Genomic DNA, 22090 nt, shown 5'->3' on the forward strand with positions numbered 1-22090 from the left:
CAGCTGTGATACTCTGCATTGCAGTCCCCTGTGTCAGGGACCTCCCATGTGAGTTGCAGGCTTTCTCCAGGCCTCCTTGGGTTCTTTTGTTACAGACCAGAGCCCTCACCCTCCTGGAGGGCTCCCTGACCCCTTGTTCCCTTGTGACATGGGGATGCTCAGGTGTTTGTTGGTTGTCTGCTGATTTTCTGCTCACCTCTGACCTAGCACGCTTGGTCTTTGCAGTGCCAGGTTGCTCAATCCCCCCTTTATCTCCGTGTTGCTCTTTGCCCTATCCAGTGCTGCAGAGGCGACACCTGGAGATGGCACCCCTGCCTCCAGCCAGTGGGGACTGTGTGAGCAAAATACCCTCCCCTGCTGCACAGAAAATTTTCCAGAGTGAATTGGAGGTCAGAGCAAATTTAAGTGGAGCAATGTTGCAATGAAGGCTACAAAGAAAAGGAGAGAGTGTCTGAGTGCACACAAATGCTGGTGGAAAAGCAGAAGCTGGAGGCTCCAGCCCGGTGTTGCAAAGCACACACTGAAGCCATCTAACCAGGAAGATGGGGGCTTTATTTCTGAGCAGTTTTATGAATATCCCGTTGAAAAACAGAGTGAAGTTGCTGCCCACTAGCGTTCCAGAAGTTCTCCATAGTCATCTGGCATTTCCTATGTAACTGTATCGCCTAGCTTGATGAATTTGGTACAGGACAAGTGTTATTACTTTTTTTCTGGAGTGTCTAGGCTTTCATAAAAATGGTTGGGAGAACAGGATTCTGATCCTTTTAAGGAACCCTAACAAGTGTCAGGACATCCCAGGAATAGATTGGTAGTTACTGATTTTGGAAACTTCTAAACAAGAAGAACTCTTCAGTGATCCTGAAGCTGGGGCCAGATAGCTGGAACTTAGTGCTGCATACTGCTAAGGACAAGAGAAACTGAAGGCAGTTTTAGAGAGGTTGGCAGGAGAATGGGCCATGATGAAGAATAACAAGATTCTTCTGTAAAAGCTTTAAAGGCTGCATGTTTGGCTTTACAATTACTTTTTATTCAGCTGCTCTCATCCTGTGTTGAGCACCATGGGAAGCAGTTAGGACATGTTGGTGGTGAGCACTGGCATGTGAGAACAGCTCCTGGGTCTGTGTCATCTGGCTGCACTGCTGGCTGCAATGCCCAGGAACTGGGTGCGATAGCCACGGTATGCCACCTCCCCACACATTGCTTCTGGACCCCGTCATCTCCCTCTCTCTTCGTGTATGGCTTTGGAAGGAGGCCTAGGAGTGGCTGTTCCAGCTCTCTCACTCACTGATACTTTCTCATGCCAGAGAGAGTCCAGCAAAGGAACTGCAGCCAGCTTCTGCTTCTTGTCTCGCGGATCAGGAAGAATTGCATAAGAATGGGTAAAAGGCGAGAGGAGCGAGTCTGACTTCTGGGTGTTTTGAACTGTGAGCCTTGTGCAGTACTGCACAAAGGAGCTGGTGTAGCACAGGTCTGTGTTCAAAAATGTCTCCAAATCGTTCTGTAGGCTGGCCTCAGGTACAGATGGGAAAGGGGAAGTGCTTAGAGTAGAGTCAAAATGCTTCTTGCGACGCCTCTGGGCAGTGCGGCAGCGGGACCTCTAGGTGCTACATGCATTGCAATCATTGCCATCCCTTAACCGCAGCAGAGGAGACAGTCAGCTCTGTCCCTGCTGCTCCCCAGCAAACTGTTGAGGGAAAAAAAAAAAAAAAAAAAAAAAAAAAAAGAGCAGATAATGATGCTTATGAAGAATGCCTATGCAAAGCCACGCTGTTGAGGTGATGTCTGCCGCAACTAGCCGGCAAACAGCCGCCGCGCCCCGCTGCCCTTCCACGCCAGCGCCGCTAGGCGGTGCTACGGGCGGCTCAGGCCGTGCCCGGGCTCGTGGCGTCACCTGCCGGCAGCGCCGGGATCTCGGCGGGCGCAGCCCCTTCGCGCGGCGCGACGCCAACTTTTCATAAAGCGGAGCTAATTTGAGCGTACGATTCCGCTTAGTTGTTAATTAACTTGTGATACTCCGAGCAGGAAGGCAGACTGTGGAAGGCACACTGCATGCCTTAGCTGGCATCAGAAGCGCGGCTGGGTTTGTAAGACTCGTGCAGTTCAGGTCGGTGCAGAGGGCACTTCCAGCTCTGTGGAGGGGGCTCAGACGACCCGAAGAGACAGAACAGCGTTTTCCACGGAGGTATGATTTGCTGTCAGCACAGCCTCAGGTCCGGGCTGTGCATTCCCGTTGCTTCGTTCCATCCCGTGTTGTGTCGTTGGCAAACACATCACCTTCGAAGTCAACAAACCTCTCTTCAGCATTTCACCCTCTGTAAGTGAATTGTTTAAACCGAATCTACTCAGTCATTTGTACCGCTTCTAATTTCAATGCTGTTCTGTTTGACCTTGAAAAAAAATTACAACAAAACTAATAGACGTTAATAGTATTGGTCGGGGCTTTTTCCCTTGGTATTTTCTGTGCTGAAGAGAGCGTCTGCTGGGGATCAGCGAGCGGCTCGGCGCGCAGCTTTTAACGGACGCCACTAAGGAGCGCGGGCTGAGTCACCACATGAAGGGCTGCGGGTAACTGACGGCCCTGGCACGGCTGCGGCGGCCGCGGGGAGCGGAGCGACTTCCACAAACGCAGCGCGCAGAGGCGCCGCCAGAGGGCAGGCGATCCCCTGTCGGGAACGGGCGGAGCGCGGACTGCGGGGCGGTCTTCCCGTCGCAGCTCTGCTGCCCCGTCCCGGCTCTGCGGCGCGGAAGGAGGCCACGTGGGGGCGCGGCGATGGTCTGCGCGGCCGGCGGGCCCGGCTGAGCCTTGGGGCGGCAGAAAGTAGCGCGGCCGGACACAGGGACGGCGGCACCGCCGCGCCGCGCGCTCCCGTCGCCAGATGTGCCCGCGGCGCGCCTCCAGCCGTGTTCCCGCCCCTCCCCCCACGCCATTGGCCCCGCCGCACCGAGCGCCTCTTCCCATTGGCCTGCAGGTCGCGTGGCGGTGCCGACGAGGGGCGCGCGGCGGTGGGGGCGTGTCCAGCCGCGCCCGCCGTCCCCGCTCCTCCTCTCCATTCCCCCCCCGCGGCCCGGCCCCATTTCCCGATGCTGCCGCGGGCCGCAGTGCTGTCGCTGGACGCCTCGGCGGGCCCTGGGCGCCCCTCGCAGCTGCCCATCGGCACGGAGGAGGAGCAGCCGCCCCGGGGCCCGGAGCCGCGCGGCCGGGCCATGGAGAGCCTGCCGCCGCGGGAGGAGGCGGTGGGGCCGGCCGGTGAGGCCTCGGAAGAACCCGAGAGCGGCAGCCGGCGCTGGGGAGCGCAGCACGCCGGGGCCCGCGAGTTGGCCGAGCTCTATTCGCCAGGTGGGGGCGGCGGGGCCCGCGGTGGCTCCTCGGGACGGGGGCGGCGGGGGCGCCGCTCCGCTCGGAATCCCTCCGGGACGGACCGGGCCCGCTGCGGCGCTGAGCGGCGCGGCCCCGCCCGGCGTCGGCTCGGGCAGCCCTGCTATCAGCGCGCCGGGCCACACTGCGCCGGTTGGAGGCGGCCGGGCGCGGGGCTCGATGCGGCGCCTCTGCCCGGGCGGGGCTGCGGGACGGCGCTGCGCTGCTCACGCCTTCGGGCGGTCTTTGCGCGGTCGCGTTGGGGTGTTGCACTGAGCGATGTCCGCTCCTCGCTGCGCGCGATGCTGCTCCGTAAGGCTCTGTTAGTGCCGAGTTCGGCCCCGCTCTGCGTTTGGTGCCGCGATCCGTACGTGGAGACTCGCAGGGCGCTTTGAGCCCAACCTCGGCACGTCGGGGAGCTGTCGGTGTGAAGCGAAACTACTTTCCGCACTGCTGAGCTCGGTTCTGCTCTTGGAGAGGCTTTAAACTGGGATCTGCCCAGATGAGCTCTCCGGAGAAAACCTTTCCGTCCAGAAGCAGATATATGAGCTTGCTCGCTAAGCGGGCTGCCGACCGGAGCTTCCATACAGCAGTGTTTCGTGAACTGCATTGAGGTGCCCATCCCCTCAGGAAGGTGAACAGGGAGGGCAGGCTGAGCTTTTGCTCCGCTCATCTCCCCGAATCTTGCTGTGTGTCAGAGGTCTGAAGCATCAGCAGGCAGTGTGAGCAGCACGAGGTGTTCCTGTGGTTCATAGTACAGGCTTCACATACACATGAAGGCTCTCAAAGGAGCAGATGTGTCACAGCACTCCAAGCTGTGTGCTCGCAGTTTCCAGCAGCTCAGCATGGCATTCAGGTCCTAAATGGAGATGCAGGTGTTCCTGCTTGCACAGAGCCAAGTAATGGTTTAAAAAAAAAAAAAGGCACTCATAGGTCTGTCATTTTTTCTGTATTGTTTGAGGCACATCTGTGCTTATTGCAGCATGTGTCGGTCATCTCAACGTGTCAGGGGAGAAGAAGCTGTTGGAGGTGATTGATTCCTGTGCTTCACAGAAGAGCAGTCACCAACTTAATGCGTTCCCTATACTCTCACTTATGTGGAAAAGATTTTCCTCCAAATTCAGCTTGCTGTCGTTATCTGCAGAATGGTTCTCCTGGGAGGTCTGTGCAGCACTGTGTCTGTCTGGCAGCAGTGAATTGCAGTAATGTTTTAGATGTGCAGATTTCTCCGGTCATTACATAAATAACACATAAGCAGCATCAGAATGTGTTTTGGCATAAGCGTGCGATGCTGGACTACTGAATTCTTAATGACATGAGTTACAGCTGTTCAGAGTGAACGTGGCTCTGTAGTGCTTCCTCAGTTTCTTTAAGTGAATCCCTATCTTTCCATGTGCATTGAAATGTGAGTGCTTTTCAAATACAAGCTCTTGGCACTGGCTTCCTGCCCTTCAGCTGTTTGCTCTCCTGATGTGCCAGTGCTGGGCCTGGGGGTCTTTAGGGCAGCCCTGGGATCCCACACTCAGTGGCAGCAGCATTTGCACAGTCTGAGCCCATGGAGCTCCCTGGTGAGGAGCCTGGTGCTTCCCTGCAGACTGCTAATTGATCCACTAGGACGAACCCATTTAGGCCCCCTAATGAGGGTGTGGCTTTCTTAAACAGAAAGTGAACGTTAATTAACTCTTACTTTTGTTACTCCAGAGATCTCTTTATAGAATCTCCCACGTTGTGTTCTGGTGCTATATTGAAATACACTTGTTCTTGTGTCTTAATTTAGTATTAGGGCTGAGGCAGTTGTGCTGGGCCTGGAGGAGGTGGGTGCTGACCTGACTGGTTGGGGTTGCAGCCCAGATCTGCCTCTGGCAATTACGTATTAAAGTTTCTGATGCCTTAATCCATGTGGTCTCGCTTTGAGTGTTGCCTTCCTCTCAGCATCAGTGCCCTGTGAGAATCTAGCAGTGATTAGCAGCAGAAAGCCTCTCAGCCTGAATGTGAAAATCGTTACCATAACCTGATGTCTGTGTGTGGGTTTTTTTTGTTTGTTTTTGAGGTAACTATAGAGGCATTAAGTAGTACAGATAGGTACAAGAGAGAATTTATGCCCCTATTTCTCTTTCCTTATTCAGCCTCTTGCTGTACCAGCCTGGCTAGGAAGTCATGGTTTTCTGCTCGAGAGCAGGAAGGTAAAGATAAGGCTGCAGCAGTTGTGGGTTAAATAAATAAGCCCCAGAAACGTACTTACAATGTTCAGAAAGCAATTCTGGGGCCACCAACAAGCAGGATGATGCTTTTTCCTGTTCACGAGGTCTGAGACTGTGACTTAACTGTGGGGCGTCTGAGGCCAGATGTTTGTTCCCAGATTCAGTTGTACTTGCAGCTCTGAATGTTCAGTGCTGTGCAGATTTGAAAAAGAAAAAAAAAAAAAAAAACAAACCCAAAACAATATAAAACAAAATAAAAAGGCATTCCTATGGGGAAGAGGAAAGCAGGACAATACGAGCTGATGTCTGGTTTGTGTCTGTTACTTTAGGCATGGGCGAGAGAACAGGTCAGCAGTGGCTCAGGGAAGAGGAATGTTGCTTCACGAAATGTTATTCATGGAGGCATGCATAAGTTTGTTTCATTTTCCTGTTGGACAAACAGAGCAGTCGTCTGGGTGGGAGAATAGTCTGTATTATCTCAGATTTCTTTTTGTCCTCTTGGATAAAAGTAAAACTTTTTCTTTCATTCTTTTCCAACAGGAAAAAGACTACAGGAGTGGATCTCTGTCATCTTATGCTTCTCTCTGATCTGTTTCAACTTTTACAATCTTCTCTTCTACTTGCGACTTGAACACACGCCCTCCATTATTGTTGGGATATGTAAGTAAGAGGTGACAAGAACAAGGCAAGAATGTCTCTTGTAATGCTGGAAACAAATGTGCAGTCTTTTACTCTTTAATTGTTACTGGGAAGGGAAAAAAATGGCACGCATGTGATTGACTTAGTGACTCTGAAGCTGAAACCATCTGCAAAAGCTTCAGATGACTGCTCTTGTTTGTCTCCACTTTCCTATCTTTGCCTCGGATGTGCAGAAGTATTTAACTTTGTTGTGTCTTGGCAGTATGGAGTGGTCTTTCTTGAGTGACCCTTCAAATATGGTGTGAGTTGCAAATGCTTGGCTTTCTTGCAATGAACAGAGGGTTTTTGGTGTTATGAAGTGTTACTGTCATTGGTTCTTGACTGGTGGGTAGATCTGTGATTGCTTTGCTTTTGACTTGGGTTGAAAAGATTGGAAGTCAGCTCTGCAATGCTTCTCTTTGGTTATTTTCTGGTAAGCTTCTGATTTTTTTTTAATGAGGGAAGAATAGTAGTTCGACATTGTGCAGCTCTTCTTGTATGTTGCTGGTGCGTAACCAGTGCTCTATGAACTTCTGTTTTGGGGTGTATGGTGTTTACATGATTTTTTGAGTTGTGCCATTGAAAAGATGGCTCAATCTGTATAAGCTAGTGTATGGGAACTGTTAAGTCCCAGCCTGAACCACTGATTAAGCACGGGGAAAAGACCCAGTCAGCCCTGGGAGTAGAGGTTGAAGGCAATTCAGCTGTGTGAGCAGAAGGGGTGGAGCCTGGCTGCACCTCTCTTAGACCTCACTTAAGGGAAGTGGGGAAGGATCTCCTTTCTGCGAGCCAAGATCTTTGCCTTTACTTTTTGTGTGAAATGCCATCCTATCTGTGCTGGTTCCTTTGCTGTTTTGTTTCTGTACCATCCTTCCACTGCGTTAATCTTTCTGATTGTAACAGCTGGATACTGGTGTTTGGCTTCTGTGCTTTATAATGAAAGCAGTTTTTTTTAATAAACTGTGAGGCGCGTTGTGTTTTAGAAGAACAACGCCTGTTCATCACAGTTGTGTATTACCATCAATTAAAAAAAAAAAAACCCACAGAAAATTCAATAATATGTGATATTATTATTACCACCCTGTAAACCATTGACAGTGCTGTGAATTTTTGCAGCAGTGCCTTCTGTCTGTTGGGAGGTTGCTGTCTTTTCCTTGGATAGCAGTGTGCTCCCTCTAGGAATCATGCTAGCTCCCTTCCTGCTCTTGGCCAACAGGGCAGCAGCACCGAAAGGAGCCAGGAGGAACTGCTCCACTGCAATGAGAGCAGATATGGGAGGGAATCAGTAACGATTGCTAACCTGTAGAGCAATCTGTTTGCAACTGGCTTTCATCTCAAAATTAATATTGATAAAAGCTTAAGTTCTCTGATATCCTGGTTACCGGTTTAACTGATAAAGCAGCCAATTTACTGATAATGTTGTTTAAGTAGTAGTGAATGATTAAAGTGGCAGAATCTGGATTCTGTGCAAATAAAGTAGTGTGGAAATTATTGATAGCATGCACAAAAACAAGTGCAATAAAATAATAAGTACCACATGTTATCTTGTTTTTGCTGTCAATGCATTATTTGTTCAAGTAAAGTGTGGGTAGTGTCTGAATGACAGCAGTAATTAGTTTTTGTTAAGTTTGGTAAAACCCATCTGCCTGAATGTGCTCTTTTCTAAATACCATATGTAGTACAACAGGGAAGGGAAGGTGGTCACAAACTTTGATGTGTCGCCGTCCAAAGCTTTGCTGACACTTAGATTAGAATACTGACCTTTGAGTTGAGCTCACAGAACAAATGTTCTGCTAATAAAGACGTTTGAACTTGCTCTGTGCTGAGTTGACATCAGGTCTTTGTATTTGAAAGTTACAGCTGTGGGAGAAACCCCAAAGCAGTCAGTGATCCCATAGGCTGGATCTGATACGCTGCCTAGGCCATTGGGAGGGTTGCTGGATGCCCTGTGTGCTGTTATGTAAATACTTCCTTTCTTTAAATAGAACAAACAAAAAAGCAGGGAGTGGTTTGAACCTTCTGTATCATTTTACCTAGCTCAGGCTCTGTGTCTACAATTAAAGGCTGTGCCATAGCCTTTTTTTTTTTTTTTTTTTTTTTTTTTTAATGCCTTTAAAAGCACACAACTGCAATGTGGGCTACGCTGTGAATAACTTAATCTAGAAATTAGTGGGACAGAAGGTCTGGTCCTGTTCTTGCTGGCTGGGAGCACCGACTCCTGTGCTGGGAGCAGGCAGGCTGCTCAGGGCGCTCACAGCCTGCTGTGCATCGCCGTGCTGCTGAGTGTGAGAAAGCAGGCAGGGACGTTATGGTGCTATTCCAGAACAGCTTTTGGAGCAGGCCTTTCAGTGCTGACTAAAGCTTGTCTTGACGAACAGGAGGAGGAACCCATGTGAGTGCCTTGTGTTATGTGCTGCTTTAGCTGTTGTGGGGCAGCTCCCTTCTTCACAAGATCGGAAGAGTGTAAGCAGAGGATGGATGTCTCTTTTTGTATGTCAAATCCAGTTGTGCTGTGTTCTGAATGTCTTCACCTGCTGATGAGCTATGAAAGTTACCCTCTTCGTGCAAGGTGACAGTTGTGTAGGTTCGGATTCAGTATTATTTGCACACGTGTGTGCAAGTAACCTCTTGTAGGCGGTTAGGAAGGCTGGCTGCAAAGGAGGGTTTAATATTCCCAATTTTCCAGATGCAGCTGAACTGTTCCCCTGCAGTGAGACATCACTTAGTGGAACAGCCTTGGACACTTCACTGAAGCTGAATAATTCCAGGGGACAAGGCTGGCTTATGTGTTATTTGTGTGGTAAGTAGAAGAGCCTTCCAAAACAAATGACGTTAAGCTAGAAAGCTCTTTTGCCTTCAGAGGAGTTTGTGTTGTCTAACATTATTCAATATTCATGAGATATATCTACAGGCATTATGTTAATACCAACCAGGTACAGGGCCTCTCTGCAGCGTGGATTGCAAAAGCTGCAGTGTCAACGGTTTATGGGCTGGTCCGGCCCAGTTCCGTGACCAGCAGGGCGGAGGGATCTGCGGATCCGTGCCTCTGGGAAAGGGGAAGCAGGGGACCCCAAAATACTTGAAAACAACAGCACTGATCTGAGGTGGAACAAATGATTTTACTAAATATAGTATCAGTAAAATACAATGAGAGAGAGAGAGAGAGAGAGAGAGAGAGAGAGAGAGTCTGTTTGAATTGTATAGACCTCACCACAATGCTGGGGTGAGAAGTGCAGTCCAGTTGAGAGACTGAAGTGCAGACGGTGAAGTGCAGATGGCGAAGCGCAGGCAGCGAAGCGCAGATAGCGAAGCGCAGACAGCGAAGAGCAGGCGAAGAAGAAGAAGAAGGATCAGGTGACCTTGCTTGGAGTTATATCCCCTTGCTGACCGCAAAGTCTCCTGGGGAAATGTAGTTCTTCTCCGACAGACGAACATTCGGCAGATATCAAACCCCACCCCCAATGCATTACATGATGTTATGGTGTGGAATACTGATGACCAAAAATCATAAAACCATGACACTGCAGTATGGATTCTGGTTCTTTTTTTCCCCCTCTTCATTCATTTCTATAGGATTTTAAAGCCTTTTTGCCAAATAGGTTTGCTTGAATTCTATCTGCAGTCATGTCATGTTTTTAATGGGTAGACTTAGAAATTAGTTACAGTTGTGTCACCTTTTTGTATGCATAAAAATGCCTCATATGCTAATATCTTTAGAAACATATTGTGACATGGCACAAGATAAAATTAGGTTTTGTTGACTTGAGGGATTGATGGGGAATTAATTATTTGAGACCTGTTAACATGTACTGTTATTTAGACGAGCACTGTCGGGGGAGGGGGAGGGGGGGGTGTGTGCAGAAAGAAATTACCCAGTTCATTTTCAAACTTGAAACCTTTTTCTTTCAAGCTTTAGTAGCTGTGCTGCAAGGCCATGCCTTGGTCAGCAGCACCGCAGAGCCCAGTGAGGAGGGTGTGATGTATGGAAGCTCTGGCATGCGTTGCAGCAAAGCCACTCTGATGCCAGAAGCACACCATGAAGTGGGCTGCTTTGCATGTATGTCAGCTGCTTCAGTTCCTGGTGCCTTACAGCAAGAGGCAGAATCTTCTGCTGTAATTCTGTGTTTTTTATTTACTTTGCATTTTAAAATGAGTTACTGCTTGAAATTTTGATTAAAAATGTCTTTGAAATTAGAGTGTGGAAATCTTTATTAGCAAAGGAAAGTTCTCCTTTGAATGCTGGCCCTAATAAGCCACACCTGCTGCCTCTGCAGTAACTGCACGCAGCTGTTCTACGTCCTAAACTGTAGTCTCTTTTGAAGACAGACACCACAGTTGTTGCCATGGAAGTGGCAAAACTTCCACTAGACATCTTGTTGCACTTCCCCCTGCACTGCTACAACTTACCTCTGTCTTACTTGCATTAAAAGCGGATCAGTGCAGGAGGTCCAGTTCCTTCCTGCTGCAGAGGACCCTGGGAGCTGTGGAGGTGCAGTGACAAATGTAGCTGCTGGCTTTGCTTGGGTAGCGGCTTGTGGCACCAGCTGTGTGCGCTTGGATTAAGAGATGAGCTCCCCCTGTGTGGAGCTGCTCTCTGGTAGAACAGCTGTGGGCGATTCCCTCAAGGGAAGGCTGAGCCTGTCTCCCTGCCTAATGCTCCTGGCAGCAGGGGAATGCTGGTGGCACAGCTCCAGCTGAGCTTCCCTGCTCGCTTGTGTGCTCAGTAGATGTGCTATTGCTCTTCATGTCAGCTGCGGTGGCTGAGAGACAAGGAAGGCTCTGTTTGCTTCCTGTGTTGTTGGGGGCTTTCTTAAAGTTGCAGTAGGCTTTGTCTGGAGAATTTTACAGTGAATTTTATCATTCACCGAGAATGATGCCTCTTTCACTTCAGAACACCCAGTAGTGCTGGAGGGCTGCACTAACAAAGAAACACATTTTCAGAAAGAAAGCAATTAAGATATTACTGAAGAAGTACCCACAGTGGTGCTTGTTTAAGAACCTGAGGCTTAGGTAAGATTATCAGAATTTTGCTATTTAAACATGCCAGGTGTTTCACAAACTCTCTATCAACTGGGGAAATAGTAGGAATAGAGGAATAATCCTCTTACTTAGCACTAACAGACTGAGATTGAAGATATGAAAATAAAATTATGCAGTTCCAGTCAAGTTCATTGGGTAGTGATCCTCAGCCAAGGCATGCTTTTATGAGATGAACATTTGCCTTGGGTTCTGCAGATGCTTGCCTCCAGGACAGATAGCATCCTTATTCCTTGGGGATCTCTTTCACCTGGTATCTTCTGGCAGTGTCACAAGCTGCACGGTTTGTGCCCTAGAGACACATAAAATCCAGACCCTTCTTTTATTTCAAATCTCAGCTGTTCTCTGCTTGCTCACTCTGTCAGCTTTTCTGACTTTCTCAGTTGGACCTCACCAGAATGATTAGCTGTTTTCTTCTTGCTCTTAAGCTGGTGTGCTTTATACCTGCTCAGGGGGTTATGTTCTTGGTGTCGCAGCTTGCCATAGCATCACAGCCCTGCCTGCACCAAGCTGTAACTGACTGCACCAAAGTAAAGCTGCTGACTGTGGGATGCAGGTGACTGAGTTGTTTTATTTTTATAAGCACTTAAGCAACAAACAGCTGATACTTCAGTATTTTGATTTCTGAACAGTGCGACATTTCTCTGTTGTGACATTGGCCAAACTTCCCTGCCCCGCAGTGCTATAACACAGTCCTTACATACACTGATTAAAAATGCTGTTATATAATGTTATTAGTTAAGTAAAACTTTTTTTTTTTTTTTTTTTTTGCAAACACGCAGACTCGCTCTGTCTGTTGCACACCATACCTGAAGCATGCAGCTCTGGCTTCCTTCTGCTGGTGCCTGGGAGCTGCTGGGCTGCAGGAAGTTGTACATGGCTCTCTTAGAAGAGAAGGCCTTAAGCACAGACTGTGGCGTCTTCCCTTTGGTACTTGAGGAGCAGTGAGCTTTCTGTGGCCTTGGCTCCTGCGTATTGCTTGGTGTCCCAACAGGCCACAGCAGGAGCAGAGCAGCCGTGACTCAAGCACTATCTGTGTCAGCATGCTGCCATCCTGCGCCCTGTGCCTGTGAGTAATGTCGTGCCCTGCGTGTTCCCTGGCACATCCCTGGTGCCAGCGAGCACTTCCTTCCTCAGCAATGCCCCACGGGTGTCTGCCAAGGGTCACAGCTGGGAGAGAACAACCACTCTCGCAGTCTGATGTGTCTGTCGTGCTCCCTTAGTCTGAAATGCCTGCAGCTGGCTGAAGTGCACCTTCATTCTCTCCTGATTCAGCAGTTTGCTTGCACAGCAAAAAATCCTGCTGCTTTGAGAAGCTTCTGCAGCTTGCTTCTGAACTGCAGCACCGTATCTCCCTGTGTTCTCAGCATACTTACTCTCTCCTCAGATGCAGACCTGAGATGGGCTCGACTGTAGGAGGTAGAGAAATTAATGTGTACAGAGCAGTATTTTCCTGGTGCTTTACAGGTCTGTCTTCTAACAGTGTGTAAACCTGCTGGGTACAGTCCATACGCATATGCTGCTGTTGTACCCTGCGTTTCTGACCTTACAGTTAAATCTTAACTAATGCTCAGGGCTGTTGGGCTGTCCTACCTTGCCATCCCAGCCTTGATGACAGAGCAACAAGATCAGTTCCACAAGAGGAAGGTAACTGAGCACCCATGCTTTGGTTTTCCAAAGGCACACCTTAATTTTTTATAACTGGGGACAATGCCAAGTGTATGAGAACACTGAGATTAACTCTTTGGTGTCTGATATGCCTTCTGAGTCTGCAGGAGGATGCAAGTGTGACCTGCGGTACAGTGTTTTTCTTCTTTTCATACAACTCTTCATACTCCTTTGTTCTTTCCTTTCAGCTTTCTACCATTTGGCATCCACACAACGTATGAGCTGTTAGTTGAGCGGTCAGTTTTTTGCCTTTTAGCTATTCTTCCTGCTGTTGTTGTGTGCTCTGAGAATGCAGTGTGCTGAAGGCACTGGGGGGTTAATAGGGTGATTACCTCAGCGAGAACGGTGTTCACTTGTAGTAGAGCAAAGCGTTGTTTGGATATCTTTCCCTCAAATCAAGGCTGTTTGCTCTTTCGGTTGCTGGATGCAGATTCCAAAGCCACTGTGCTGCTCGTGTAGCTTTCATTTTTTGTCTGAAACAAGCATACAGAACTTACTGCTTATAAAGTGTGGGCTGTATTCACTGCAATAAGATGATACACAAACATAGTGGTGGGCGCTTCTTCCTTTAAGAATTTGGGCTGCTTGGGTTGAATCCAGGTGGATTCAGCAGGGGGAATCTGTAATGTGGAAAGAAAGCATTTTGGTGAAGTAGGTGCCATGTTAGCCTGTTTCTCCCTTTTTGTAATGAGGGCGACGGAGACAGAAGGAATGTAGAGGTGAAGGATAAGCTCAGCAAAATGTAACCAGGAGAAGGCTGTACGTGAAGTATACTGTGCCATGTGTACCGGAGGAAAGTGCTGTGCCCTGAAGCTTAAGAGCACTTGATCAATAGTGACAGAACAATCTGGTCCTTCTTCATGTTCTAAAAAAGCAAAAACCTGTTCTTCAGCAATCCCGCTTGTGTTAGAAGAACTTCATAAAATGGACTCTTGAGGCAGCCGACCAAAATGCCCTGGTTGGTGGTTAGAAGATCAGGTGAGGTCCAAGTCAGGGCTGGTGTAAATTGCATGACTTACAAGGAGATGCACATTGGTTGTTTTTAATTCCTGGCATATCTCCTGCCAGCCTGTGACACTGATGCCTTCAGTTCTTGAGAGGGAGAGGAGTAACAGAATGGTTTGGAACTAAAGCAAGAGGAACTGATATACCAATGCTTATAACTTTTGATTTGGATTACAGATGTGTTGCAATTGCCTTGCCTAAGTTCTTAGCAGGCAGAGGTGCACCTGCCTGCCACAGAAAGCTTTGCTCTGTGATGGAGAAGCTGCACTTGAGGGAGGTTTTCAGACAGAGAAGCAAATTCTGGCCAGTGGAGGAGAAAGCCAGAAGTTCTGCTGTCTTCCCAGACCTCTGAAGAGGAGTTAATAATGCAGTCAGAGCACAAATAAGTCTCCTGCATTATGAAACTCTGCTGTTTCTTCTGCAGAGGCTGTTACAATGGGCAATTTCATAGGATCATAGAATGGCCTGGGTTGAAAAAGGCCATCTAGTTTCAACCCCCTCTACTGTGTGCATGGTTGTCAACCACTAGACCAGGCTGCCCAGACAAACTGATTTCTCTAAACATCAGCAGGGAAAACTGAAGAACTAAGTTCCAGCCGCTCTGCCCCAGCCCTGTGGCTGCGTTGGTGAGGGCAGGCAGGCAGTTACGGGCTCCTTCCTGAGCTCCTAGACGTGCCAGGAGTAACTGACTGTGCCTTATGCTCTGACCATCAAATGAGAGGAGGGGATTGCTAACTAAGATGCTTTGAAACGCACGCTATGAGCACTATTTGTATTTCTATTGCTGTGACCGTTTTACAGCAGACTGCAAGTTCGGTACGTAGCACCTCAGCTGGCATGAACTTTTTGTATGATTCTTGAGGGATTTGCACTGAGATCAGACTGTGTTCCCATGTGCATATGTAATGCAGTAGCTGTTTAGAAATCTGAGTAGCACTTCTGCTTAACCAGAGCTGCAGCTAAGAGGTGTGTTCTGCCTTTCCCTGTCAGAGCTTTAATGCTCCAGAGAGCTGCCAGGTGTGTGTACATGCACTGAGCAGTTGGTCAGTCTCAGAATAATTGAGCAGGCACAGCTCTCTGCAATATGTACTAACCTGAAAGGACAGCACTGCAGTGGAAAAGGACTCTGATTCTTAATCTGATTTATTCTTCAAATCTGGATTTGATTCAAACAGTTCATCTGGTTAACCTCTATAATAAACTGCTCAGAGCAAGGCATGCAGGCTACGACTGGTACCTCTGAATGTCTGTGTTCTTTGATGAGCAGCATCTGACCGTCTTAAATCCTTTGAGTGCACAGGTCCCGAGGCAGTGTTCCTCCTCTGTGCTGTGCTGCTACAGCTGTATTGCTGTACTGTCTGTTATATTCCCCCAGCCTCCAAGTTACAAACAAGGGCAATTTTTGAATTTTCTTCCTCAAAAGTGTCAAGATCCTGGCAGTAGCACTTATGCAGGAGGGCATCTCGGACTGCGTTGGAAACTATTTCTCAAGGGCTTAGGAACCTGGGAGTAGGATTTCTTCTACAGATGCAGAACAATTGTGTATTTGTGAACAACATCTGACAGATCTGTGACTGACTGGAAAATGTACTGCTGTTCTGATCAAATAACATCTCTTATGTTCTTACTCTTAAGTGTCAGGATTGCCCCGAAACTTGAATAGTGGGTACAGGATTATCCAGAGAAGGAAGGCAGAAATGTGCAAGAATGCAAGAACTGAAAATTATCTTTAATTGGTGCCAATGGCAAGAATTTAGAACCTGTCATCTGGAAAAATTCTATTGTAGCAAACTGTGTTTAATGGTGTACCTGAAGTGGTGTCAAAGTGTGACAGGTGTGGGCTGTCCCGTAGAGTGAGTCATGAACCTGGGCCGCTGCCTGAAGCATGGCAGGTGATAAAGGCACCAAGTTGTTTGCCATTCCGATCTTATTTAGTCAGCAGTCTTCCTGTGCCATGGAGTGATTTCTTCATTGTTGCTTGTGTGGAATGTCGTAGTTCTGTGTTCCTTGCCTGCAGATACAAGGGACCAAGGGAGAAGAAGAAGGGTCTGCTGGCAGTAGCATTTTTGGAGTAGTTTTAGCAGCTATAATTGTAGCAAATAATCTGTTAAACACTGTGAATGAAGAAAGGTGGGTAGATCCAGGGAGAAGGCGCATTTGAAAATGATCTAAATGACATGGTTTAAATGTATTAATCTTTTGTGTGCCAGCAATTGCAAAGATTAACAAGCTCTTCTCTAGGAGATGGACAGAGACAAAGCTCATTGTTTATAGTGAAAAGCTGTCCACTCGATACCTTGTTAACCATTGTTCCTAGTTACTTGGCCTTAGATGTATTCAGGTTGGGTAGATCTCACCTGGCTGTAAACATCTGATGTAAAAGTAGATAAGCAAATAAATCTGTGAAAACAAGTAGACAGTGTGGATGTATCAGTAAAAAAATGATTTTGCATATCTAACTGTATGTCTCTCTTCATTCAAGTTGCAGGTGTAATTACAGCAGACTTTCTATCAGGATTATTTCACTGGGGGGCAGACACCTGGGGATCTGTGGAGCTACCCATTGTTGGAAAGGTTTGAGATTCTTATCCTTAAACATTAAAAAATAATGAAATCCTGTTCTGAAACACTTCCAGTATTCTCAGCTGTGTTGGACAGGTACCCTTCTTGCAGCTTGCAGGCGTAACCAACTCCTCTGCTTTGTACTGTCCTCTTCTTAATGGCACAATATATTGCTGGTGCGGTGCTCCAAGCACCATGCTTACATGTTGTCCTGGTGACATGTGCGAGGTGATGCTGTTACATTTTATCACCCTGATTAGCTTTGCACACAGATCTGCAATACCAGTGTTCACAAGCCTTCCCAAGTGGCAGTGAAATAGCTTGTGGCACACAAGTGTAGAAACCTGACTAGACTTATATAGAGCTTCCAAGAGGTGGAAGTACAGAATTTCCCTGTCCTGCTTCACCAAGAGTTCTGTTCCTGCAGCTGAACTCTTTAGCAGTTCTATAGAAAATATGAAGAAGCTCTAGTGAAAGGTTTTTCTACTTCTTGGTGCCTCCGGCTGCTATTGTAAATGATGTATTACACACAAAGCTAAAAATGCCAGATACTTAGAGGAAAATGTACTGACATAATAAACGGTAACCTGTTTTTTAAGATAGCCTTTCTCATAACTACCGTTAGTTGTTCCTCACAGTCTAATATTAGTACATTCTCTTAAAAAAAAAAAAAAAAAAAAGTGTATATGGGATATTCCTTGCAGTTATTCAGAAATAAGAGAACCAGCTCAGTGAAATTCAGCCTGTTGATTTTGAACTTAATTTTGTTTGCCTTCAACAGGTTTAGTAGTCCATTACTGTCTGTATCTGTGGAACATGTGTCAAGGGGGAAAAAAAGCGCCGCAGGAAACTGTATTACACTAACAGCAGGGCTCACAATGATGAGAATGCCTCTGCATGAACTACACGTGTGTTGGAGGCAAATAACTATCCTTGTTTTACTATCCCTCTCCTACTTACTACTTTTGCACTCTCTCTCTTCTGAGACTGTATATTCAGATGCCATTTCAGGTTTTTCTTTTTTTCTTTCCATGATAAATCTTGGGACACATTTTCTCAACTTGTTTTCTCAGGCTTTCATCAGACCCTTTAGAGAACATCATATTGACCCTACAGCAATTACCAGGCATGATTTCATAGAGACCAACGGAGACAACTGCTTCATGACGTTGGTCCCATTGGCAAACATGGCATACAAATTTGTTTCCTTTTCCCCAGGTAAGCTGTTAGCCACGACTTACGTGGATTTGGCATTTTTGTTGATGAGGATAGAAGAAATCAATGAATGTGAGATGACAAATAATTGCTGTTGGAAACACAGTCCTCCCTAGAGGAGCAGGGGAGGGAAACTGTTTTACTTGAAGGGGAAGCAAACATTTTCTTTAGCCCAACAACAAATCTCTGAAGAGTCTTCTAAGGAAGTATTAGAAGTAAACTTCTCCTACAGCAAGAAATCAAACTAAGCAAGAAAACTCTTTGCTGTAAACCACATTAAATGCTTCATCTGTGTGTAGAAGTACTTTAATTGAATGCTAGACGAGCAAGAATTAAAGATGATTAATTTAATTTCATAGATAAAAATTCAGGGTTTAACTTCCTGTTTACTGCAACTTGGCAATGCTGACATATCCCAGTCTTTCTTGTGATATATGGAAGCTATTTATGGCTCAATGGCTCTTACGACATTTGCTGAAGCAACTTTTTTGAGGCCCTTGATATTTCCTGCAGTTCCAGTCAGGTCTGGCTGAGCAATACCACACTTTCCTAGTAGAAATTTACTTTTTTATGAAAAACTATTTAAAGATACAAATCTTGTTTTGCAGAAGCACTGTATGAAACATGTCCTTGGGAGTGCTATGTCTTTGCCCTTATCATCTTCATAACCATGACGAACCAGATTCACAAGTGGTCTCACACGTATTTTGGTCTTCCACGCTGGGTCATCTTTCTACAGGACTGGCATGTTATCCTGCCTCGGAAACATCACAGGATTCACCATGTGTCTCCACATGAGACATACTTCTGCATTACAACTGGTACTGTCATCTGGTTCATACTGCAAAGTGTTGGATTTTGGTTTTTTGGTAGTCTTGTATAATTCCCATGGCAAGATGTAATTTAGTGACAGTCTATTAAATACAGAAAAAGGCATGTTGTAAGTTTTAGTAAGAGCTCCTGCAGCCATAATTATTATTGTTACATTAAAAAAATGAGTAAGATTTATGACTGGATAGAAGATAACTTTCAGTGAGGTAGGCAGTCTTATTGAGATCTAATTGCCCAGTATCTTGGGAACCTCATCCTAGCAACACATTTTGCTCACTGAAGTGCTAAAGCTACTGATACTTCTTGCTCAAAGAGCATCATTTCATCTGCCAGTGCAGCTCGCCTTGAATTTTCATTTCGAAAGCAAAACTTCTGGATTTTCATCATTTATTCTATCTCATTTGAGGCAGAGGAGAGGACAGACTTAGAGGAAACTGACTGTAGGTTCCTGTGTCTGTGTTCAGTGCTGTGCCTCCTGTGGAGACCGGTATACTCACCAGTGTTGCACAGTTCTGAACAAGCTATCAAGTCAATCAGATGACTGGAAATAAGCTATTGTTCTTACTTCTGTTGTTGGCTTTTACAAGCAGTTTCTGTCAGTTTTGAAATCTCTATCAGGAAACAAATCTAGTTCTTATGACCAGAATTACAATTTCTAAGAAACTTGACTTCACAGATGATCATAAAAATCTTGGCACCTCATGAGTTTTTTCAGTCCCACTATGTCCTGAAGTGATACAGTAGAACACTGAAAGTTGGAGCTGGACTGTTCAGTGTTCTTGAGCTAGTTACTTCTTTGTTCTTGTTTAAAATTTTAAAAAAATCTTCATACCATTTTACTGTGATGTGAAGCAGTGTGATAGATTGTATATTTGATTTTTTTATTTTTTTTTTTTCAGTGGAGTAGTGTTTCTGTAGTCATAATTGCTTTTCTAGAACATGAACGATGGAAAGGACAGAAATAAGCTATCCATGTGCTATTTAAAGTGAACCTTCACTGTGTGAAATACGAGTAGTTACTGTAATACACTTGTTAGTTAGTAAGTGCAGAGCACATTTAAGAGAAGACAGCCACATCCAAGGAGTATGCTTTAAGAGCTGACCTGTGCACTTCTGCTGTCCCTTTCCTCTAGCAGAACTGCTGCTAGCTCACTGTTCCCATTGTGGTTACAACGTCTTCATTCTGCCTTTCCTTTGCTGTTGTTTCCTTTTGCTTTTTTTCCTTGTTTCAGAAATACACATCAAAGCCCTTCTGAATTCATCGTGAGGCCTATTAAACCTGTATGACTTCAGCCTCACAATCCTACTAAGCACTTAAACTACCCTAAATTTGCAAGCTAGGAAAGATGCATTAAACTTTTGTTACATTATGCCATTTAGTGCCATTTTTACGTAAGTACAAGGAGCCTGTCCCATATCAACCCGTTGAAGCCTTCCTGGTGACTTGGAAGCAGAAGTGAGGTTAGCTGAGCTGCGTGCTTTTGGGTGCATTCTGCTAGCAGTGCTGTCCTTTTAATCCAGGAACTGTTCACCTTCTGCTTCTGTTAAGTGCAGCATGGTGCTACAGCAAGGCTTCCCCACCACAGCTTTAATAGCAATCAGTTAAGCAAACTTAAATGTGTTATGCCTTCCCTGGGTGAAAATAAAAGTACTTTAAAAGGGAACATTGATACTGGCACTATCAATGCTTGAGGCTTTTTGTAAGGAAAAGTTTTTACTTTATTCTTAGCATTGTTTAGGTTCCTGAGATCTCAGTTTTTCTAGAAAGTGTAAGTAGCACTCATAATGCATTTCAGTATCATGTTACGTGTGTGTATTGTCCTGCTGTACAAACTAGTGGGGAAAACGGGGAAAAAGCCATGCTGGCTCTTGGTCATGGGGAAACTAACCTAGAGGGGAAATAATTGAAATTGCTGGGTCTTGTTTGTTTGAATGTCAGTGCTGAATCTGAAGTGCTGCTAATACAAACATCTTGCTTTTAACACACATCAGTTAAACTTGATGACCTCTTTGTGACAGCTTTGCAGTGGCTGTAGTCCACCTCTTAGCTATTTCCTTTGTATTTAAATTAAAGATGTCACTGAATACTGCAATACTTTGGATGCTGTGATGAACTTTTTTTTTTCTTCCACTTAGGTTGGCTGAACTATCCATTAGAGAAGATTGGATTCTGGAGGTGTTTGGAGAACATGATCCAAGGACTTACTGGGGAGAAGCCAAGAGCAGATGACATGAAATGGGCTCAGAAAATTAAATAACTTTTGCCAGCCGTCTGCAGTCCTTACCTTTGTTGCCAATTTTTTTTTTTTAAAGAAGCCATCAGCCAAATTCAAGACCTGCAAAGAAATAACAGACTCTAAAGCACAAACTAAGAAGTGCTAACAGACTGTAATTTAAAGAACTAATTCTTAAAACAATACTTGAAGATGATTACTTTTACTGAGCACCTTTTGTTTAGCCAAGTCGCTTACATCCTAGAAAGTACTTCATCACTGTATTTTGTAAAGCTGTCAGGCAAGCCAGAAGGCAGGACAGTTACTTCATTGGTACGTGGTGGCTTTGTAAACGTGTTGTATCAACATTATTTAACACTTCAAAAATAGCTTGTTGCCTAAGACCTCTGGGGGGAATGGTGACCACAGTTTGTCACTTCATGTTTGAGTCCAAATAACACTGCATGAAAACAGTGTGGCAGTACTGGAAGCCTATAAAATTGTCACTGTTCAATGCACTCTTTGTTTGGTAAACTTGCAGCTCCATCTTTGCTATCATGTTGAATCTAACTGATGTAATGTGGAACAGAACTTTGAGAATCCCACTCCACCAGTGGATCATGAATCCTTAAGTGTCCTCAGTTTCCCTTAACATAAAATTGTTCTACTCTCTACATGAAATCGGGCAAACCGTTTCTGTATAAGCCTTCAGTTGTACCTTAACAACTGCCTGAGGAGAGGGAGGGCACAGCACATGCTTGCATTTGTTTGTGTGGAGTGCTCACTGCTGAGCCTTCTATTAAGTGTTTCCTACCCTGACAATAAATGTTTGAAATAGTTATAGCATTGGGCACATTGCAAATAGCTGTATTCGAGAGCTCAAGGTATCAAACTTGTAATGTTAGAAGGGAAACGTCAATGACTGATGTTTTGTTCATATTTTTTTTAAGGTGCTTGCTTGTTTCTGTAAATAATATAAAGCCTTAATCTCTTCTGGTGTAACGGAATAATATTTTAATGTGATGTTTGAATGTATATAATATATTTATAACAGAGCAACTGGATAATACTGATCACATTTGTTATGACTTGTTGCTGTTCTTCATTCATACATTCTCAGCATTTAGTCCAGACTTGATCACTTGATTGTAAAATGCAGTTCCAAGCACCTGAGTATTTTGCAGCCTGTTAAGCCTTGTTTAGGTTGAAGTGGTGACTTGTTCTTCAGCTTTGTTAGGAGCTCAGTATTGCATTACACCAGACGTCAGCACCTTTCCAGAAGTGCAATTAGCTGCAATGGCATTGGATGCTAAGGATAAGATTGG

The 22090-nt window shown here is 45.8% G+C and overlaps 1 protein-coding gene across 6 annotated transcripts in view; it reads left to right on the forward strand.

The window, feature by feature from the left end:
* Window positions 1–3081: 3081 nt before the first annotated feature.
* LOC122187422 (plasmanylethanolamine desaturase-like) overlaps window positions 3082–22090 on the forward strand; it is a 31112-nt gene continuing 12103 nt past the window's right edge. For 2 of the 6 annotated variants that reach the window (XR_006181307.1, XR_006181308.1), the window contains exons 1-7: window positions 3082–3337; window positions 6097–6216; window positions 8921–9034; window positions 16427–16518; window positions 17580–17724; window positions 18330–18542; window positions 20689–21098. Coding sequence is in view for 4 of the 6 variants with exons in the window: in XM_042884915.1 (XP_042740849.1) it covers window positions 3082–3337; window positions 6097–6216; window positions 8921–9034; window positions 16427–16518; window positions 17580–17724; window positions 18330–18542; window positions 20689–20810 (1062 nt within the window). In the remaining 2 variants the exon portion in view is untranslated. Of the gene's footprint in view, window positions 3338–6096; window positions 6217–8920; window positions 9035–16426; window positions 16519–17579; window positions 17725–18329; window positions 18543–20688; window positions 21851–22090 lie in introns of those variants that run through there. The other 4 variants (XM_042884915.1, XM_042884916.1, XM_042884917.1 and 1 more) reach the window with 4 other exon arrangements.

Source organism: Lagopus leucura, unplaced genomic scaffold, assembly GCF_019238085.1.
Source record: "Lagopus leucura isolate 7727_CA_CO unplaced genomic scaffold, USGS_WTPT01 Super-Scaffold_100047, whole genome shotgun sequence".
NCBI classification, from domain to species: Eukaryota; Metazoa; Chordata; class Aves; order Galliformes; family Phasianidae; genus Lagopus; species Lagopus leucura.